At 41.7% G+C, this 22,770-nt stretch overlaps 1 protein-coding gene across 6 annotated transcripts in view; it reads right to left on the bottom strand.

The window, feature by feature from the left end:
* The window catches only part of dennd2da (DENN/MADD domain containing 2Da), a 56,327-nt gene that overhangs the window by 7,086 nt on the left and 26,471 nt on the right, over positions 1 to 22,770 (bottom strand). For 3 of the 6 annotated variants that reach the window (XM_039801013.1, XM_039801014.1, XM_039801016.1), the window contains 9 exons: positions 19,221 to 19,268; positions 17,010 to 17,105; positions 12,581 to 12,756; positions 12,034 to 12,146; positions 10,348 to 10,417; positions 10,159 to 10,236; positions 6,826 to 6,966; positions 5,647 to 5,795; positions 1,484 to 1,655 (listed from right to left, as the gene is read on the bottom strand). In XM_039801013.1, coding sequence (XP_039656947.1) covers positions 1,484 to 1,655; positions 5,647 to 5,795; positions 6,826 to 6,966; positions 10,159 to 10,236; positions 10,348 to 10,417; positions 12,034 to 12,146; positions 12,581 to 12,756; positions 17,010 to 17,105; positions 19,221 to 19,268 — 1,043 coding nt within the window. The remainder of the gene's footprint in view (positions 1 to 1,483; positions 1,656 to 5,646; positions 5,796 to 6,825; positions 6,967 to 10,158; positions 10,237 to 10,347; positions 10,418 to 12,033; positions 12,147 to 12,580; positions 12,757 to 17,009; positions 17,106 to 19,220; positions 19,269 to 22,770) is intronic. The other 3 variants (XM_039801015.1, XM_039801017.1, XM_039801018.1) reach the window with 2 other exon arrangements.

Raw genomic sequence — 22,770 nt, 5'->3', positions numbered from 1 at the left:
CCCAGATGAGACAAGAAGCTAACGTTAGCGAACGCTGCAGTGACGGTCCCTCTGCCTCTGAGTCCCGTTGCAGGAGAACGCTGCATTCCTCTCCGACACGCTATATTAACGTTACAGTTTTAAAACCCCTTTCCAGGTTAGCGGGGGTGCATACCGCTCAAAACCAACATGAAAAACGTAGCTAGTAATGCTCACTCAGCGTTTTGTTTTGTTGTTAAACTGTGTGTAAAATGAGCGGTGACGTTAGATCACCCTACGGTACCGTCTATTTGCTGGATGGTTTCAAGGTAATGGTCGGCAGCTAACATTAGCAGATAAGCCCGTACTTTGACGTTCAACAACCCACCCCTCCCCCGCTGCTGAAAGAAAGCCTAGAGGAAACACTGCCTTGTACAAACAAAGTCAAGTTCAGTCCTTCCAGAAAAATGCGTTTTTTTGTGATTGTTGAGGGCAAAAATCCGTGATTATGCGGCACGGTTTCTTAAAAAATGCGATGGAATATGCTATATGATATTTATGCAATTTTATGCTTTGAAATTGCGGGAACTTGCAAAAATTGCGGTTTGATGAAAAACATCAACAACGATTTCCCCCCCCCACCAACACCCTGCTTTTCGATGATGTTCACGTTGCGTAATGACGTCATTTCATAACGTTCCCATGGCAACAAGGGAAAATGGCTGCTCTTGTGTGAAGTAAACGCAACATTTTTCAACTTTCTGCTAAGATACAGTACAGGCCAAAAGTTTGGACACACTTTCTCATTCAATGCGTTTCCTTTTTATTTTCATGACTATTTACATTGTAGATTCTCACTGAAGGCATCAAAACTATGAATGAACACATATGGAATTATGTACTTAACAAAAAAGTGTGAAATAACTGAAAACATGTCTTATATTTTAGATTCCTCAAAGTAGCCACCCTTTGCTTTTTTTGATAACTCTGCAAACCCTTGGTGTTCTCTCAATGAGTTTCATGAGGTAGTCACCTGAAATGGTTTTACCTTCACAGGTGTGCTTTGTCAGGGTTAATTAGTGGACATTTTTCCCTTATTAATAAAAAAGCAAAGGGTGGCTACTTTGAAGAATCTAAAATATAAGACATGTTTTCAGTTATTTCACACTTTTTTGTTAAGTACATAATTCCATATGTGTTCATTCATAGTTTTGATGCCTTCAGTGTGAATCTACAATATAAATAGTCATGAAAATAAAAAGGAAACGCACTGAATATGAAGGTGTGTCCAAACTTTTGGCCTGTACTGTATTATGTGACTTTTTTGCAACCAAAATGCGGAGATTATGAAATCATGCAAGCCCCGCATATTTTGCGTGGAAATCGGCAATTTATGCGGCGAAAGTGCTTATTTGAAAAAAATGCGTTGAATTATGCGATCGCATAATCACGTTTTTCTGGAGGGACTGCAAGTTTCGGTTGCTTATAAAGAGGTTCGTCGTTGTGTTCTCCGTGAACAACTCACATCACTCTGGTCGGTGACCTGGTCCAGCAGGCGCTTCTGGACTCCCAGCAGGTAGGGTGTGGGTGCCATCACTACGTCGATCAGGATCTCCGGAACGATGGAGATCAAGGTGTGCTGCCAGGTGAAGGGGTAAAGCAGGGCTGCTACTGCATGAATGACTTGGGATAATGTGCTGTAGAGAGAGAGAAAAAAAAAAAAAAAAAAAAAAAAAAAAAAGAGAGCTGATTTCAGAACGGATTCTAAACTAATTGTCCAGGTTTGATTGGCAGATGGTTGAAACTAGGGCTGATGTGTTCTGGTCCGTTGGTTGATAGGCTTGTGTTGCTGGTGTTAAGCCACACGCACATGAGCCACGGTAAAACTGCTCTGCGCTGGCCGTTCCACCGGTTTTCCTACGGGGGGAGAGCGGTGCCGTCCAAGTAGGCACAGCGATACCCTTGGCGTCGCCCACTGCTTAGAATTGCCGCCGTTCTGCTCTGCGCTCAAAGTTCTATTTATTACTTTTTTTTATAATTATTTTTGTAACTTTTAAGGCCAGATTACAGCTCTAGGGTGAGGGCTATGAACACACACGCACAGCCACACGCACAGCCACACACACACACACACGCATAGCCACATGCACAGACAGACACACACACACACACACAGACATAAGTGATACATATATCAGCATACTGTGTAATTTAATTTAATTATTTTTTTAACTTTTAAAGCCCGATTACAGCTCTAGGGTGAGGGCTGTGAACACACACGCACAGCCACACACACAGCCACACGCACAGCCACACGCACAGCCACACGCACAGCCACACGCACAGCCACACGCACACGCATAGCCACATGCACAGACACACACACACACACCACACACACACACACACACACACACACACACACACACACACACACACACACAGACAGAAGTGATACATATATCAGCATACTGTGTAATTTCATACTCCAATCAGAGTACAACTCCTACTAGTAACAGTATTCCTCTACTCCAGAGGATCTTAAACCACACTCGTGCACGCTCATACTTTCACATACACACCTCCCCAACCACACACTCTCCATGCTTCCACTCACCCACATATACCATTTATCCACATTCCACTCCTCCACATATGTCTTTCACATGTTTTGACACACAAACCCAAACACACAGCAACACACAGTTTGACACACAAACCCAAACACACAAAGACCCAACCACCCACACACAAACACACACACACACACACACACACACACACACACACACACACACACACACACACACACATTGACCTAGTTGCCGTTGACCTTCCACTGTTCCCTACCTTGCGGTTTTGCTGTGGCTCATGCGTAGGCGGCTTTATTTTCATAAGCAATTTATCCAAGCTGAAAATGCCCAGCAGGGAGCGCTTTGGAGGCGCAGCATTTTTTTTTTTGGTTGAGTGCTGTGATTAGGGCTGCTTCTCAAGTCTCTTATTTGATATCTCCTCGCTCCTCGGTTTGAACCGGAAGTTGTTCTGGCCCTCCTTCGTGAAGGCCGTCTCAAAGCTCTTATTCTTGCCCCGAGGAGCGAGGATGGAGGAGGGATCTCTAAAGGGGGCTATGAGAGAGGATGGAGGAGGGATCTCTGAGGAACTACGAGAGAGGAAACAGAGAGCAGCCTTCCTGGAAGCCGTGCAGCTGAAAGCGGTTGCCAACTCCGCCCACACAGCTGACGAATTCACGTGATGCTTCGGTGGAAAGGACGTCAAACCGTGTATCATTCCTTCATTCCTTTTTCAAAATAAAAGCCCCAAAAAACAAGAAGGAAAAAATGACTTATTTTCTCAATACTCGTTTCCAAATGAAAATACGGATAACGACTCGTTTTTCCAATTTCCGATTTTGTGCTCAAAAGAAAAAAAAATCGTATAATGAGCGTTGCGTTCAATTTTGATATTTTCAACTGACACAAATAGCGTGACCCTGAAGTGATCTCTGCTAAAAATGGGGAAAAAAAACAAACTAGTGGTGCGTGCGTGACGCGGCTCTCCGCTCCGCTAAAGAAAAGCTCCAGGTCTATTTTCACGCAAGCTGCGGGGGCGGACAGCCAGGCAGGAAGTGGAACAGCGAGAGCATCCAGTCAATTTACCAAAAGACACCCCCTCCCCCAATATTGTATATGTCTCCTCTACAACACCATGAACGATGAGTTTCATCTTGGAGTTTGAAAAACCTAATATGACATCACAGATCGTTTTTTATTAGGATACACCAGATAAGAGAAGGCATGGAGTTTAACTGCAGGAGTTGTTGGAGTGGAAGGTAGATACTATCTTAATAAACACGGGATTGTTCTATAAAGCACAAGTAGAGACAATATAATCGGCAAGTCGGGCAGGCAAGACGCTCCACTTCTGAGACACTCCCGGTGTGGTATGGTGCGTGGCGGAGGACGAAACAAAACCGGAACGTAGCACAGACGCGCCCGGTGGAGAATGGGAGTTTGTTGACTAAGACTTTCTTTAGACGAGGACAGCCCTAATGAATAAACTTATTTTTTCTAAACACTGCTAGCAGGTCTAACAGTTATTTTCAGTATTGATGACTGTGCCAATTATTGTATTTGACCGATGTCAGTGAAAAGTGTCCATTATAATTCCAAAGAGCTCAAACTGTCTGATCAAAAATACTAAAATCAGTTGACTGTAAAGACAATGAAAAGCAGTGCATTCTGACATCGGAGAAGCTGGAACCAGAGGAAATTGTTGCTTTAAAAAAAATACTTAAATGGTTAATTTAGGGCTGCAACTCATAACATGTTTGAAAGATCAAAATGTTCATGATTAAGCAATCAATATTTTTGATAATGCGGATGTAAGACACGGATCTGAGTTTTGCCTAACCTTACTCAAACACCTCTGACACTGCTGGATTTCAGCTTTGTTTACTTTAGATTAGACTCAACTTTAATGTCATTGCACAAGTAAGGACAACCAGTACAACAAAATGCAGTGTAACATCTAACCAGTAGTAGTTTAAAAAAAGACAAAAAACACAGAATGCAGTATGATCATGTTAGTCCATTATTAAAGTGCATTAGCAAGTAAAGTGCATAGAGTTCTGAGAAATCAGACAGTCCATAGTCCATATGATAGCAGAGACAGAATGCAGTATGGTCATATATAGTGCATTGTTGAGGTGCATTAATAAAGTGCATAGTGATCAGAGGTAGTCAGACAGTCCATAGTCCATGTGCAAAAGGAGAGGTTGTTGGGTCTTGGTATCGTTACTGCAGCTCTCAGTCGCTGTAAAGCCGTATTACGGAGTCAGATGATCTCTTTAAACTGGATGTTTTAACCATTCATTTTGACTGCAGTCATGTCATTTGGGAACCATCTTGGATTATGATTTCCTTTGATGCCAACACTGACTTTATTTAAAGAAAAGCAAACCAGAGACTGTTTTTTTTTTTTTTAAAAAGGTGCCCTGCCACATGTATTTCATGACTTTGTAATGTCTGAAGGTCTACCATAGACTCTGTAACCTTGGTTACCTTGTTTCAAGCCATTCTAGCGCGGTATAGAAAGCCTGCAGGAAGACTCAGCTCGATTTGTGCCAGTTCTCATTAATATTCAACAAGCTAAGCTGTTTGAATCTGATTGGCTAACAGCTAGCCAATGATAGCCTGGCTGTCATCCTTTAACCAGCCCAACTGGGTGAGCTAATGAATAGTAATGAGCTCAGGCAGCATGATGTCAGACTGACCAGCTTTTGTGATTGGTCTGATTTCTCTGCTTATTTCTGTTCAGTGGCTAGAGCTGACAGAGGAGCTAGCAGTTCATTTTCACATTCACCACATAACACAAACACACATGGACCTGACAGATTTCAAAAAATGCAAGTATGGATGCTCACAAGTTGAAGTGTTTCATTGGCAGCTAACGTTTGCTGTGAGCTGTTGATGTGGTAATCTCAGTGTGAGAATCTAAAACTTGTGAGCGTGTGCCGTAAACTGTAAACGGTCACTGGTGTACGTTTAAATGGTCTGGGCTACGTGTCTCAAGCCAGAGCCACAGAGAAAGCTCGGGTCATCTTGCTGGACTCCACCCAAGCGTTGCATGAATAAGCTTGCGGCGATCTCCGTGGCATGTGCGTGTGTGTGTGCGAGTGTGTAATGTTACCCCAGCTCATCGGCGATGAAGACGATCCGTCTCTCCAAGATGGCGGAAGCAAACACCACTAAAACCTCCGCGTCGGTCAGGCAGTCGAAGAGCGTGGCGAAGTTCACATGCTCCAGCCAGGAATCCAGCGGCCGGGTCAGACTGATGATCTAGGGGGAGAGTCACCACCGTCACAAATAGGCATGGACCGGTTACCGCGTTCAAGGTATACCGCGGTTTGAAATAGTCACGGTTTCAAAACCACTAAAACTTTTCTGGCATACCGTTCCTAAGGTATCAGGGAGGCACCGAATCCAGGATTCGGCTTTGGATTCGGTTGAATATTGGGCTTTTTGACTGGGTTCGAACCGAACCCTACGCTTGCACTACGCTGGTCAACGTAATGACGGCGCCGTTGATTACGGGAAGGTGTTTACGTAGGTGGAGCGTTCAATGCAGTAGGCTGTGAGAAAGTGGAAGTGGATCTGGTGAGCAGAAAAAGTTGTTGTTTGGCAGTACTTTCAGTCAAAAGAAGCCCATTCAAGTCCAGCTACATGTTCAATTTACAATGCTGATTGGTCTGGTGGTGGCGAGGACCCTAAACAATACACAACATGGCCGCTGTTACAACATTTGGTCTGAAACATCCGAAAGAATACCAGTTGTGGATGAAGGAATCTACAGACAGCAGCCAGAATGCAGCAACTTCAGGTAAATAAAATAAAAAATACACTGTTGTGGATGTTGTTTACTTCATTAATGTGTTTACTGTGTTAATGCACTGAGAATGGGAGGAGGATTCGGTATTCGGTTTTGGATTCGACAGAATCTTAACCAGTGGATTCTGTATTTGGCCAAATCCCAAAAATCTGGATTTGTTGCGTCCCTAAAAGGTGTCTTCAAGGACAGAAAGTGCAGTTTAGAAATCCGACTCCCTGCCAGCGTGCAGTGCGTTTCAAAATAAAATACGATGTGTTCAAATGGAAAAAAAGTTGTTTATTTTTTTTACCCAGACATTTCAAAAAAAATAATACATTGAAACGCTGCCACCAAGACAAGGACAGTAACGACTCTGTGGATCTGCGTAGTCTTCTGTTACCGTATTTACGCGGTAAAGAAAGCACACACAGTTTGACGACTCCGATACCAGAACTCTACGTGGACTCTCAGGAGCAGAAGGAAAGGGTTTTGTTGACTGACCTCAGTGCCCGACTCAGGAATGAAGCTCTTAATCTCCACTGTGTTTCCCGGAGCGGGAAACTGAGCCTCCCTCAGCTTCTGCATGAATGGGTAGATCATCGCCATGGAGATCTGCCGCCGCTTCTCCACCTCGTCAAATATCTGCACACACACACACACACACACACACACACACACACACACACACACACACACACACACACACACACACACACACACAGTATAGATTAGAGCGGTCAATCTTCCTCTATAACACCATTCGAATTTCATTTATTAATTTTTTTAATATTCTGATAATATTCGACCCGTGTTGACGTTACTCGGTACGTAACGTTAGCTTAGACCCCACAATGCCTTGTGTTTCTCACTCCTGCTAACTTAATGTTCATAAGATTGTCATTCCTCCAACCTTTATTGTCACACAATCTTTTGTACACCAAAATTTGCACTGCATACTGAATCTTTACTACACCTCAGCATTTATATATATTCTTCCTCTTCATGTATACTGTGATATTACTGATCGACATCATCATCTAGACCACACTTTGCACCAACTGTATATTACATTACATGTCATTTTAGCTGACGCTTTTATCCAAAGCGACTTACAATTGCTATATGTCAGAGGTTGCACAAGTGTCTTGCTCAGGGTCACATTGGTTGATGTATCAAAGTGGGAATCAAACCCACGTCTCCCACACCAAAGGCATGGGTCATATCCACTGCGCCATCACCACAGCTATTGACTCGTTTCTACATCGCAGCATTTTATAGACTTGTCTAGTCATGCATATCGTGTTATTTCTGAGCTGCATCACTACCTAGTCCACCTCTCTCTCTCTCTCTCTCACTCATACGCATTTTAACCAATACTTTTCCATGACTTTTTCAGCAAATTTAACATAAGAATACAAATGTGTGTTAAAGTTTCTCCTCAGAGGTTTAACTATAAAATGAATGACAGTGTCTGTGATTCATAGTGGGAGTCATCATACCGCTCCCCAAATACAACGCTGAGGTTAAGACGACGTGAAAATACATTTATTAATCACATATTATTATGCTGTGTTAAAAAAACTAATTCCATGACTTTTCCAAAACTTTCTGGGTCTTTTTATGTTTCCAAAACCTTTCCAGGCCTGTTATGGAATTTGCATTTTTTAAATTCCATAACTTTTCCAGGTTTTTTCAAAAAACGTATGAACCCTGTTAATCTGCACTTTATGTAGCCTATTGTATTCTGTAGTCCTGTATTGTATTGAATGTGAAACTGTATGCTGTCTTGCACGCTTATGCTTTTCTTGGCCAGGTCGCCGTTGCAAAGGAGAACCTGTTCTCAACGGCCTACCTGGTTAAATAAAGGTTAAAAAAAATTATACTAATTTATAATTTTTTTTAACCTTTATTTAACCAGGTAGGTTAATATAAAAAATTATAAATTAGCCAACATATTTATAAAAAAGTCACATTTGAATAGTAATTTCAGCATTCAAATAGTATTGATTTTTTTACTATTCGAATTATGTTCGACTTTCGGTATTTGTTCCAACAGCCCTAGTATAGATACAGTACAGATAAATGCTAATATAATAATATAACCCAAACTTCTTCATAATTTCTCAAGCTTAAGAACCAAAGTAACAACTAGGGCTGCTCCATTATGGTAAAAATCAGAGTCACAATTGTTTTTGGTCAATATTGAAATCGCGGTTATTTTACTCGTTGACTTGAGGAAAGATGTTGCATTCATCGAAGTTAAAAAACAGTGAAACAGTTAAACACGTCAACGGTGAAAACACCTTCAACTGGGACATTTCCCTTCATACTTAGTTCATGCTGAACTTTTGGAATTTCCCGTTCAGAACACGAGACAAAATGAGAGCTCACTTGCAAAATGTAATCTGCAAATTCATTTAATTCGACAACATTTCCTGATTCGACATCAATTTGGTAAGGGAAACATCACTTACAATACCAATTTTGCTTTAGTATAAATATAGTAGTATATAATAAAAAAGTAAAAGTCGTAAAAAAAGTCAAAATTCTCTGACGCCAGCTTGTTAAATGTGAATATCTTCTAGTTTCTTCTCTTTCTGTGACAGGAAACTGAATATCTTTGAGTTGGGGAAGGAACCAGACATTTGAGGACGTCATCTTGGACCTTAGGGAAACACTGATCCACTTTTTTCACCATTTTCTTAACATTACGAGACCAAACAACTAATCCATTCATCCAGAAAATAATCACATGTAATTATCAGTGTTTGCACTGTGTCAATAGCAGTGGCACTGTTTCCCCAGCCAACACCTTGCAGTTGCACAACTTTGTACTCAATCGGCTGCCAAGAAATTGCTTCTTTTTTTTTTTTTTTTTTTTAAATGAAAAACATCACATTTTCTTGAGGAAGGAGGCCTAACCATTTCGCCAAAGACGCACACCTAAGTCTTTCACAAACCGAGGGAACACACAGCGATGTGTGCGTTAAGTTAAAAAGTTAAAAGCTGAACAAGCAGCACGTGAAGAATGAGTAACTGAATGTGTCCTACATGACCTACAGCTGGAGAGGAGGAAACAAGACCCTGTCTAGGTTTCACTTTCTATCTGGTCTCTTTACACAGCAACCTTCACTGAAGCCCAAAGTCCGCCTTCAACAACCTCTGTTATCAAGACGATGTGTTTGCACTGTGTCAACAGCAATGGCCCCGTGTCCCCAGCCAACAGCTTGCAGTTGCACAACTTTGCACTCAATCGGCTGCCAAGACAACATGCAAAATATAGCCTACAGCTAAACCTTTATTAAGGCTGTAGGGGCTTTGTTTTATAACTCTTGACATAAGAGCTGCAAAGATGAATCCATTAGTTGTCGACTATTGAATGAATCGCCAACTATTTAGATAATCAATGAACCGTAATTGGCTTATAACGCTAGTCGTCGGGGAACTCGTAAAGGTAAAAAACGACGTTGTGACTGTTTTCACAAGATGGCGCCTGCCTGTATACGTGAACGGTACGGTCTTTATAATCTATGTTTTTAATAAACTGTCTGAATGCTTACACTTGCTTCTGTTTACATGTAGGGACCCTCATTATGTTACCGTGGAAGTGTGGTGATATTTTGAGCCTTGTTAGTGGTGTAGAAACAGAGATTTCTTTTTATTTACCCTCTCCCCCGACGACTAGCTAATTAGCGGTTAGCGCTAAAACTGGTCACATTCGATTAGCATGAAAACAGATCCCAGCTATGTATACATATTACATTCCCCCCTCCCGAATCGTTCAGCCCTAGATGAAGAACCAAACAGAGATTAGAGACATTCGGTTGAACACACCTTGGAGAAGAGGCCGAAACAAGCCAGGGTGCTGATGATGCAGTAAGCCTCGGGGGGCCGCGCTCCTTTCCCTCCCGGCTGCAGATTGGAGAGTGAAAGGAGAGGATGTTTACTGAACACTGGGAAAAAACGAGAACCAAATGATGATGAAGATAACACGGCGAAGACAGCTTCAGTCTACTCACTGACCAGTAACCTCCGGCAGTATCCGTTTCTTCTGCTGCCGTCGACCTCCGTCAGAACGAAGGAGAAAGTCTCGCTGGGAATAAAACAGGGAAAAACTCACAACCAGGGTACCAAAACCAACCGGAAATACGCAACCGGTAGGAATCGGACCGGATTAGAACGCAAATTTCGGTTCTACTTAACGTGTCGACTGAAATATTTTTAGTAAACATATCGCACTGTCTCTGTAGTCTACCGTTAGCTAGCTACCGTAAATGTAGAGCTACTTTTAAAATGCCATATTTTCCCTCTGGGCTCACCAAAACAGATGTAAAAGCATATTAATCATTCACTGCACGTGATCCCTAGTAAACATATTACATCTCTGATGTCATTTTTCAGTTTTTCAAGAATCGGTTTAGGAATCGGCAAAGCATTTTAAAAGTACCGGTCAGGCATCGGCATCATAAAAAACCAAACAATACCCAACCCTACTCAGAACCAGGATGCACACTGAGTACGTACGTTTACATGTATACTAATATTCCACTATTATTCCAAATATGACAATATTCAGAATTTGATACGGGTCATGTCATACGGGGTCAACAAGCACATTCTAGGTGGATATTCAAAATAAGGACTTTTTCCCAAATATAGCATTTTCCAATGAAGACGTGGGATATTACAGTATTATTCAGGTTTTTAGAGGCATTCTTTGGACATGTGTACACTACAGCGCATTCTGAACATGCTTTTAATCTGGGTTTTTACTGCAGTTTATGGCTTATGATCACTTATGTGCGTGGCGATGGTTTTTGTACACAAACCAACCAGCCATCAGTTTGCAGCAGACCCGATAAGAAGGAGAAACACAGCTCCTTTTAAACATTATCAAAGACTTGGATATCAACAGGTTTATGGATATGAGCACACATCCAGTCCCTCCAGAAAAATGCGATTATGCGATCGCATAATTCAATGCATAATCAGCCAAAGTCTGCATATTTATACATATAAATAGTCGATTTACGCGCAAAATATGCGGGGCTTGCATGATTTCATAATCGCTGCATTTTCGTTACAAAAAAAGTCACATAATATATCTTAGCAGAATGTTGAAAAATGTTGCGTTTACTTCACACGAGAGCAGCCATTTTCCCGTTGCCATGGGAACGTTATGAAGTGACGTAATTACGCAACGTTAATGTCTTCGAAAAGCAGGGTGTTAGGGGGAATCCCTTTTTTTTCTCTTTTATCAAACTGCAGTTTTTGCAAGTTCCCGCAATTTCATCGCATAAAATTGCATAAATATCATATAGAGCATATTCCATCGCATTTTTTAAGAAAACGTGCCGCATAATCAAGGATTTTTGCCCGCAACAATCACAAAAAAAACGCATTTTTCTGGAAGGACTGACACATTGCTACAAGAAGCTGGTTGAAGGAATAAAAGAAGGAGGCTGTGTTCAGTCCTCCACTGCTGGGTAACTTTGAAAGAAAATCGCATTTTGCACGGCGACACGTAAACAGGATTCTTAGTGGAATATTCACTTTCATTAGCCATGTAAACAGCTTAGTCGGAATATCGTCTTTTTCGAAATAAGGGCAATAACCGGAATATTATGTGCATGTAAGCGTAGTCACTGTTGTACGTGAAGCATTAATACAGGAATTAAAGAACGTGATAAAACAGAGGAGCAGTTGTACCTGTGATATTCTGTCAAAGGAGCCCAGTTGATGCCCTCTGGGAAACAGAAGAGGGTGAGCGCCTTTAGTGTCTTCTCCTCCTCCTCCTTCTGAAATTTCGCCATCCCATCTCTCTGAAAGTAAACAAACACACACCTCTGTTAATTCATTAATTTAAAAAACAAAAAATGTGTGTATTTTAGTGTGTGAATTTCTGTATATGTATTTCCTTTTTCAAAAACTGGAAAGTGTCTTTGACTGCTGCAAAAAGCACTATACAAATAAAATGCATCATTGTCATCACCATCATTAATTAGACAGACAGACAGACAGACAGACAGACAGACAGACAGACACTTTATTCACCCCGAGGGAAATCTTAGGCATCCAGTAGCTTAGACAACCATACATACACACATATATCTCACATCCATAAAAAGTTACTCACAGAAATTTAAAAAGTTAGTTAGTTAATTAGTTAAAAATCTGGTCGGTTTCTCCACGTACCTACGCACGTAGCCAGGCTGACCTACTGTAAATATGTTTTGCGTTGCACCGTCCCACTGACCTTGGGAAACTGGTAGGTGATCTGAGGTTCGTAGCTGCTGCCATCTTTGGTCTTCTTGAGGCTGACCACCACCAGATACTCAAAGAAGTACTGACCGCTGGCGTAGCGGTGCTGCCTGGACGCGTTGTCTGCCACCACCGGGCCCAGCGGCTCCGTCGGCTCAACGTCTTTGACTTCTACACAGACATTTTGAAATACAAGCATGTCACAAAATCTCTAAATGTTGACTATAAGCACAGATGTACATGGGAGAAGGATTTAGACATGAGAGAACTTATTTCACACCTGAAAAACGTAATGAAATCAACAACGAAATGTCCTTTCTGTGCTGGCGTTGTAAAAAACCGAAAAGGTAACTTTTATCATATGTTTTGGTCCTGAACATTTTGGATTATTTTTCTCCGGCTGGCAGCGTTGTGTCTCTGTGTGTTTTAGGCCGGCTGGTGCTACTCCTACCACACATTATATATATATATAAATTTAGACACTCCAAGTTGGCCCATGTGTAGTTAGAGGATCAGTAGGCGTGATTTGCCTCGCAAAGGTTTGATTTAAATAGATATGATATGTTCCACCCGTATAAAGATTAGATCGTATCTCTCCTTTTCCGTTTCTGAAACCTAGCTACATGCAACTTTGTTTTCAACAATGTCCTACTGTCTTCCAATCTGGTCTCTTACCACTAAGGACATTACTGAACCAATAGCATGACCATACAATCGAGCTCTCAAGATCCACAGTAATCTTCCAGAGTGGTCTCATCATTGCAGTGCACTCACACGCTCTGACTTACCAGAACTACATAAAACAGCCATGCGATTACATTTTATTTTCAGATTCAAAATAGCACTTCTCCGGACACACAATAGTAGACCAGTACGTCTCACTAGGTCAGTCTCTCAGGCTCTCATTCCAGTCCCCCCCCCCCTCTACAAAAATCAACTATGGTCAGAAATCCTTTTTTCGTACATAAACCAGCATTTGGAATGACATTCCCCATCATATCCGAACACTACCATCCATCACATATTTCAAAAAGGCACACAAACTGTTCCTTCTCAACAGTTACACTCGCACACATTGATTGTTCATGTATTGTCAATGTACATGTATCATGTATAAGTCTCGTTAGCACTGTCTGTATTGTTGTTTTACTGTGTCTGCATCTGTCTAGCCCAAGACTGCCCAATTTGGGGCCCGTGGGCCAAGTTTGGCCCGTGCTCCCTTTTTTTTTGGCCCACTATGGCATTTGACATGCTCATGCTTATTCTCCTCTTATTTTGAAAGTGCTGTAAAATCCTAATGACTACAAAACATACATTTTGTGCCAATAAAAGTGATTAATCCGAGCTTTACGTGAATGTAAACCTCCCTGTAAATTAAATAGATACGTTTTATCTACGAAGAATTACATGAATTATGGAATTCTTCAACATGAACATTTATTTTTGGCCCGTGGCCTTCCATCCAGATACATTTTGTCCCTTCATATGAAATAATTTGGGCACCTGTGGTCTAGCCCATGCTAATGTCCTGTACAAATGTTTCTGTCTTCATGTGCCGTAACTATGTTTAATGTTCCATGTTTCTGCAGAACAGGAACCTGCTGGAAACCAGTTTTTCAAACTGAGTCAGGCCCGTTCATATTGAAACTTAACTTTTAACTTTCCTGTGGGCACCCGGATAGCTCAGTTGGTGGAGCAGGCGCCCATATATAGAGGTTTACTCCTCGATAATTCCCCCCCTCTCTCTCCCCTTTCATGTCTTCATCTGTCCTGTCAAAAATAAAGGCCGAAAATGCCCCAAAAATAATCTTTAAATAAATAAAACTTTCCTGTATAATAAATGAAAAAATTTAAATAAAAAACCTGTTCCTTTGAAGTGATTTAACCCTCTGAGGGCATTTTCACACATCTTCTTAAATTCCCCTTTTTAAAGTATTTGCATATAACTGATCCCTGTGTGTTTTGATATCAAAATGTTCAGAACAAACTCAGCTTTCCGTTTAGTGACACCCACATGTTTTTCTAGAGCGATGTGTAAAGAGATAATTTGGCGCTGAAGCTGAAACGTTGATGTTGGCTTTTTTGAAATGTCCTCAAATCTCTTTTGAAAACAAACCTTAACTTCTGACAAGTTGTACGAATTGTTTCGGTGTTTGAAATGAGTTTAGAAGAGAAGTCTTAGGTTATACTGTATGCGATTAAATTAGTAGATACTGTAAATGTCTGAAATTTTATTTTGTAATATGGCTTTTTGAGTAAGAGTTTTGTCAGACATCGTGTGTGTCCTCCGAGGGTCACAGGGATTCTGATTGGTTGGTAGCTACTGTGATACTCTGAGCCGTAAAGTTTTGGTAAAAACACTACAGTAGCATGTTAATTGGAATGATTGCCTCCGCTATGAGTCAGCTGTGTTCAGCACACAGTTTCTAACCCTCCTGTTGTCCTCGGGTCAAATCTGACCCATTTTCAAAAAGTTTCTATATCAGAATTTTTGGGTTTCTTTCAACCAAATTTTAAAACAAAATAACGTGGGTGGTTCCATACGACACACTTCACAAGTTAAATAAATGATCAGTTCACTACTTTCATTGAATTTGGGTGTTTTATTAAACTTTATAGCATGTAAAGAAAAATTTATAATACAACGTTGAAAAACGTAGGGAAAGAAAAGTGACAAAAACATCGAATAAAGTGACAAAAACGTCAGAATAATCTTCAAAAACGTCAGAATAATTAGGATAATCTTCAGAAACGTCAGGAAAAGTGACAAAAACATGGGAAAAGCTTAAAAAAAAAACTTAAAAAAAAGTGTAGAAAAATGTTGACAGAAACTTCGAAAAAGGTGACAGAAGTGTTGAAAAAGACGACCAAAACGTTGGATTATTTATTTCTTTTTTTTTTTTTACATTTTCACGCAGAAAAACAAAAAGTTGCATGCATGGTCGACTGTTAAGATGGTTTGCACGCAGACAGAGCTGTTTGTAAATGTATTCTGGTACACATTACCTACCACATTACCATTATCTCTAACAGCCCAATATCAAACACACTGAGTCACCAGAATAAGCCAAACACAGTGTAATGAAACCCAATCAAAATTGTGCTGTAAGAAATCATACTTTGGTGAAAGTTAAACGTGTTGCTTCAACTCTGGAGTCATTTCTAATGGCTGTTGAGGAAGGTTTTAACAAGTTTCCACACACTGTGGCGGTGTGGGTGTGGTTTGCCATCAGCCGCAGCGGTTGGCAGGAGCATTTGGGTTAATTGCTTATCTGTCATCATGTGGACGGCAAATAACATAACTGAAGGTAACAGTACGAGTGGAACATTTGTCTTTGATGTGGTAATGTTACGTAATATGGGTGGGAGAGAGAAATCAAACACGGTATGTATTGGGATTTTCTTTTGCGATGATTTTTTGGAATGGATTCTTTATCAAAACTCACTCTAACAGTCAGAAATCAAATAGAAAAATGGGATAAATTGTATTCAGAGCATAAAGTTAGAAGAATAAGTAAACTCTCTAATTGCATGAGTGCATACTGTACGCACGCAGATGCGCGCACACACACACACACACACACAGTGGAGCTGCCCCCCCTTTTTTAATAATAAAATAAATGCATACTGTAGATGGATACACACACACACACACACACACACAAACACACACCTTTTTTTAATAATAAAATAAATGCATACTGTAGATGGATACACACACACACACACACACACACACACACACACACACACACACACACACACACACACACACACACACACACACACACACACACACACACACACACACACACACACACACACACACACACACACCCCTTTTTTAATAATAAAATAAATGCATACTGTAGAGGGATATGCACACACACACACACGTGTGTTTTGTTGTCTTATTTTCGATCTGTGTTTTTTATTATTTCTATTTGTATTTGTTTCTCTTCCCTGTTGTGTGATGTGTCCCTCCCTCTTCCCCCTCAGTGTTTCTACTGAATCTTAATCTAATGCTTTTTGCACTTGACACTAAGAAAAGTACTACAATAAAGTAATAAAAAAAAATATATATATAATATATTTTCTGTTTATACGGTACCGCCGGCGACATCATATGCCGAACGCAGAAAATGCAGAAAATCCATGTTATGTTCTTCTTTACAGAGGAAATAAATGTCAGACTGACTGACTGACTGACTGACTGACATGTGCATTCTTCTCAGAAAACTATTAGTGTTTTTTAGAAATGTCTCATGATATATCGTCTCTAGAAGATTGTGTTTTTGTTAAAGAAGGAAAATAAAAATCGCAATACTTAATACTATCGAATCGCAACACAAATCCAATCGGCACCCACGTATGGTGAATCGGGACAACGGGACGTCGTCCCAGCCCTATGATGTCATACTCACTGTCTCTTTTGCCTTTGCGGAAGGAGGGAAACCTGACAGTGAAGCGCTTGAAGGCTCCTTGTCGTCCGCCTTCATCGTGTCCGGATGGGATCGCTGCTGGAGGAACAAAACAAATACTGGAACATTCAATATAACAACATTCACCTACCCTGCTAATACAACTCACAACATCAACATGTATTTCAATTGGTTCTTTCCAAGTGGACGGCGAGGCAGTGATTGAGGGAGGGTGTGTGGGGGTTACAGGATTACAGCAGCTACAGACGACCAACATGGCATCACGACTTTGCGTTAACATACACGCCACTTTCCTAAAGCCAAGTGGCGTGTTACCGGTACGCATTTTGAGCTTTCCACGTGCATGTCTAAGCTGTATACAGCGGATGTAAACATACACACGTCTTCGGCGTCTTATCGCGAGAACGTGCCGTACTATCGCGAGAACGTCACACGCGTTTAATAAAAATAAATAAATAAATAAAAAGGTTGGGTTTAGGAAAAGAACATTGGGAAAGGCTTTAGTAACAAAAAAAAAAGACAAAAAACGACAAAAATATGACGGTGACCAACGTCACACGCTTAGGAAAACAATAACCGGTTGGGTTTAGGAAAGAAACATTGGGGAAAGGCTTATATATATATATATATATATATATAAATAAAAAGTCCTGTGTTTTACCCATCCACCACCACCCTCTGCAGACTCACGTCCTTTCATACTACTCGCTACGGCGAAAATTCACACGTAATGTAGGTCAATGGCGGCCGAACAGCGTTGATAAACACGCTAAAATCCGATTATGCGTCTTGATAACACGCAAAAACGGCATACGAATTGGCGTGTCACACATGCGCCACTTTATGAGATCAGTCTGAGATGACGGATCTTTTTCCCTTCTCTACCAGAGCCCAGAAGTTATTTATCGCTGTCGGGGTGTGAAGACCATCTCAATAAATACATAGAAAAAAAGTGTATATACGGGAAATAGTTCCCAACCCTGCCTTCGAGTGTCTGTAAATGTTTTGATATGCAGGTTTTTTCTCTTCATTGGAATCGATTCTAACGGCTGCTCCCCTCTTCAAGCCTACAACGGAGGGTCAGATACTCTCTTGATCCTTTACAGGTCCACTGTGAAGTGTTTTAAGTATTTTATTAGCTAAAATCAATGTCTTCATTCATACATATGTCCTCATTGGTGTAAAATGACCTCTGCCAATGATCTGACTTATCCTTCTTATCTGTATTTACATTGGGCGGGCAAGTCCAGTGTAAATACAGATAAGAATTTCTTCGGAGGCTTCCATGTCGTTCCGCCATTCTGAAAAACTATAAATCGCTGAGAGGCAAATTTGAAAGCCTGCAACTGCTCTTTAGTTCAGAATGGAGGATCATCCTCATGGCGAGCCACAGGAGAAGGAATCCCCGGCGCTGCAACAGGCGAGGCGCTAACGAGCACTGTTCGTTTGAATGCAAAATATAATTTCACCGCTAGATGGAAGAAATTCCTACACAGTGGACCTTTAAGACAATTATGAACCCTTTATATGACTATCCAAGGAAACATGATTAAACAGTCCTTCCAGAGGTTTTTTTGTGATCGTTGCGGGCAAAAATCGTTGCGGGCAAAAATCCTTGATTATGCGGCACGTTTTCTTAAAAAATGCGATGGAATATGCTCTATGATATTTATGCAATTGTATGCGATGAAATTGGGTGAACTTGCAAAAACTGCAGTTTGATGAAAAAGAGAAGAAAAAGTGATTCCCCCCCCCCCCCCAACACCTGCTTTTCGATGATGTTCACGTCGCGTAATTACGTCACTTCATAACGTTCCCATGGCAACAGGGGAAAATGGCAACAGGGGAAAATGGCTGCTCTTGTGTGAAGTAAACGCAACATTTTTCAACTTTCTGCTGAGATATATTATGGGACTTTTTTTGCAATGAAAATGCAGGGATTATGAAATCATGCAAGCCCCGCATATTTTGCGCAGAAATCGGCAATTTATGCGGCGAAAGTGCGCCATATTAGAAAAAATGCACCCCCCCCCCCCGCATAAATATGCAGACTTTGGCTGATTATGCGTTGAATTATGCGATCGCATAATCACGTTTTTCTGGAGGGACTGATTTAAGCAAATCTTATCTTTACAGTGAAGAGAAAAGAGTGTAAGAGGAAATGGCCCTTGTTCCTCCAGCTCCTGTACTTACGGGGTTTACCAGCCACGTCAGAGGTGTGGTTAGCTTTGGGCTGCTCACCTGCACAACACAGAGAAAAGCTGCGTTAAAAAACTGTTCCGAGACTATTGACTCACCGTTACAAACCATGTTTGCTAAATACTGTTACCTGCATCGCTTATAAAATACTAATGTCATGTACTGTTTGCTTCCACTTGTACTTTCAACCAAAGTGGGGTGAAACGCACCTTGGGTCCTATCTTGCACCCGGCGCAGCGCAAAGCCCGACTGAAGTATCTTTGCTAGTTTAAGACCGACGCAGTTGTCAATTTCCCGTCCAGCGTCCACGTCGTTTAAATAGCAAATGCACCTGCGCCCATCTGTGCGCCCATTAAGGTATGGGTACCCGACCTGAGGCCGACGGGTCCCGATGGGCTCGGTCACATCAGCGTGATAAGGCATTTGTTGTAAAATGGTGCTGCGGCTCCTTTAAGAGAGCACAGTGTGTGTGTGTGTGTGTGTGTGTGTGTGTGTGTGTGTGTGTGTGTGTGTGTGTGGTAAGTGGGCAGAAGAGAGATAGAGAAAGAGGAAGCAGACGTGTTGTAGATGCAGAGTTGGTGGTTATTCATGTTATAACCTGGTCTAAAGTCAATAACGCAGCATTTCATTGTTATTTTAACAGAGCATTAGTAAAATGCTCCTAGACTCGTGCACAGCGCGCACACACTTTGCTTGTTACACACACAGGGACGCACAGCAGCACACACACATGCAGAAGATTACAAATAAAAATATTACGGTGCAAATCCTCCATCATAACAGCAATGCTCCAAGGTCCAAACGCGCCTGGCTTTTAAAGGGAATGGGAGATGCTCTCTGATTGGTTGATTGCATGTTACGCCCAAAACACACCTCTGATTAATGAAGACACTAAGAACAACCCTTTAGAACCAGGCGCCCGGCGCACAGACACTTATTTCCGCCGTCAAACTAGCAAAAGGGGATTTGGACACGCCCTAAACGCACCTGCGCCAGGCGCTTCACGCTGTGCGCTTAGACCGTTAAAACAGGGCCCCTAGAGATTGGTGGGATTGCTGTGGAGGAAGTACACACGGAGATACACTGGTAAGAGCCAATGAGGTGTAACCATGTATCAGCTGATTTAAATAGCTCACGGTACTGTATTGTGTCAACAGTTAACTTCATGTAATATTGTATGTGGAGTTATCTTCTGCGGGGTGCAAATGTTCCACCAGAACCAGTTCCTTCCTGAGACTATTTAGCAGAGCCACCGTCGCTGCGTCCGGAGCTTAGCGCGCCCAAGACGATTGTGATTGGCTTAAAGAAATAGACACGAACCCATACCGTTTTTTTCTCCTACCCCAAATGTCCTGGTAAGGAGGCATGTTGGGCCGAAGAAAATTAATTCTTTGGTTCCGGTTTCCGAGCGACCCAGTCAATTTATGTGCGACCCAAATTTATTTTATGAGCTTGGGGAAGAAATGATACGAATTAATATGTACATATATACATATAATAAATACAAATAAAAATGTTCAGGCAAACTATAATTACATTTTTGTACAGCACTCTTGCGATGCAAGATGCCCGTTTTCCTCCAGCAGTGCTGGAAGAGGACCCGATGTCGCCGCAGCGGCACTTAGCGTTGCCGTGTCCAGTTTTACCGCAGCAGCAGCAGCGTGAGGGTGGCGCCTTCAACCAGCCCTCACCGGCCACGGCGGCCAGCTACAGCGCTACTGCGCCGCCGGGGAGCTTCAACACGTTAAACAGGGCCGATGAAACCACTCAGGAACTATATGTTGTGTTTAATGTCGATCAAGAGGATGGCAACGTAGCAAGCAAACAGGATCAAATGAAAGGTAGACACCCTTTAGAGTGCGCTAACGTTACAGCAAGTCCCCGGGGCTCAATGGAGGTGGCTAACAGCAGTGAAGAAAAAAAACAAAAAAATATTTTTTAAAAACGTTGCATTATGGAAGATAGACGGGATTCTGAACAGCGATGCCGCGCTGCCCGCGCTGCACACACACACACACACACACACACACACAGACACACACACACACACACACACACACACACACACACACACACACACACACACACACACACACACACACACACACACACACACGAGCTGATGTGTGTGCGTTACTTTCACGCAGCACATGTAACTGGCTGGAAACGATAGCTACAGATTATACATTATTTACTTCCGCTGGCGCAGATGAACTAACGCTACACTCGTTACTTAAGTAGCCTACAATAAACCCTCCATGATTAAAGAGTCAATACTTATCAATACCAATGATCAATACCCACCTACCTGTTCTACAGGCAGAAACCCATATCTCAGTCTGCGCTGTCCACTCTTGTCCACCGCGCTGTGCAAACAAAGCTCTACTCTGCAAATAGCGCCTTTTTACAAACAAGCTAAAATGAAAGATGTCAGTTTGTAGTCTAACTGTTTATCTTAGTTTGCAACAAATCTTGATTTTTGGACAAACTCTTGTAAACGTAACAGCTGTCTAAACGAACCATCCTCTCCGCTGGAGCGGTAAACCTGTGGCTTTATTATAAGACCAAAACAAATACATGTGGCTACTAAATATGCACGTGAATTACATGTTTTCAATTTATTAAGCGACAACTGTACATGTAGTAACAGGTAGGCTATGTTATGAAAAAACTGAGTACCCTTCGCTACTGTAAAGGGAAAAAAATTCCTACCTATCCCTTGCTGCCGCTGGGAAAAAAATAAAAAATAAAAATTAAATAAATTCCCTATCGACCCATGACCTCAACTGTCAACCAACCAGAACCAAACAATTTTTTTTTATGCCTTGGGAGGGGTGTCAAGGAAACACACACACAAACTTCTCTGGTTTAGATACGAGGACGGAAAACTCTCCTGTGGGTCAGATTAGAGGAGAGACGCACACACACACACACACACACACACACACTCTCTCACAACACACACTCTCTCTCTCACAGACACTCTCTCTCTCCAACACACACCCTCTCACAGACACTCTCTCTCTCACACACACACATCTCTCACAACACACACACTCTCACAGACACTCTCTCTCTCTCTCACAGACACACACACTCTCTCTCACAGACACACACACTCTCTCTCACAGACACTCTCTCTCTCACAGGCACTCTCTCTCTCTCTCACAGACACACACACTCTCTCTCTCTCTCACAGACACACACACTCTCTCTCTCTCTCTCCCTCTCCCTCTCTCTCTCACAGACACACACACACAAACACACACTATGTGTATAGCTACAGTTAAAACACACAACATTTTCTGTTATTTAATATTTGTTTATACTATCCCAGAATGCATCTGTGGTGTAGCCAGACCTTTACTCAGACAGAGCTGGCAATGCGAGACTAAGTGCGTTACTAAATCCCTGTTGTGTCCCTACATGTCCAGGACATACCACTTCCTACCAGCACGACGGCCAAAAACTGAAAGTTAATTGGGAAAATATGCACGCTATTAGTTCTCTGAAAACTACTCGACAGATGTGAACTTTATTTTAT

Source organism: Perca fluviatilis, chromosome 5 (genome assembly GCF_010015445.1).
Source record: "Perca fluviatilis chromosome 5, GENO_Pfluv_1.0, whole genome shotgun sequence".
In the NCBI taxonomy this organism is placed as follows: domain Eukaryota; kingdom Metazoa; phylum Chordata; class Actinopteri; order Perciformes; family Percidae; genus Perca; species Perca fluviatilis.
Note: the sequence above shows the minus strand (reverse complement) of the source record. Positions and strands in the feature narration are given on the sequence as shown.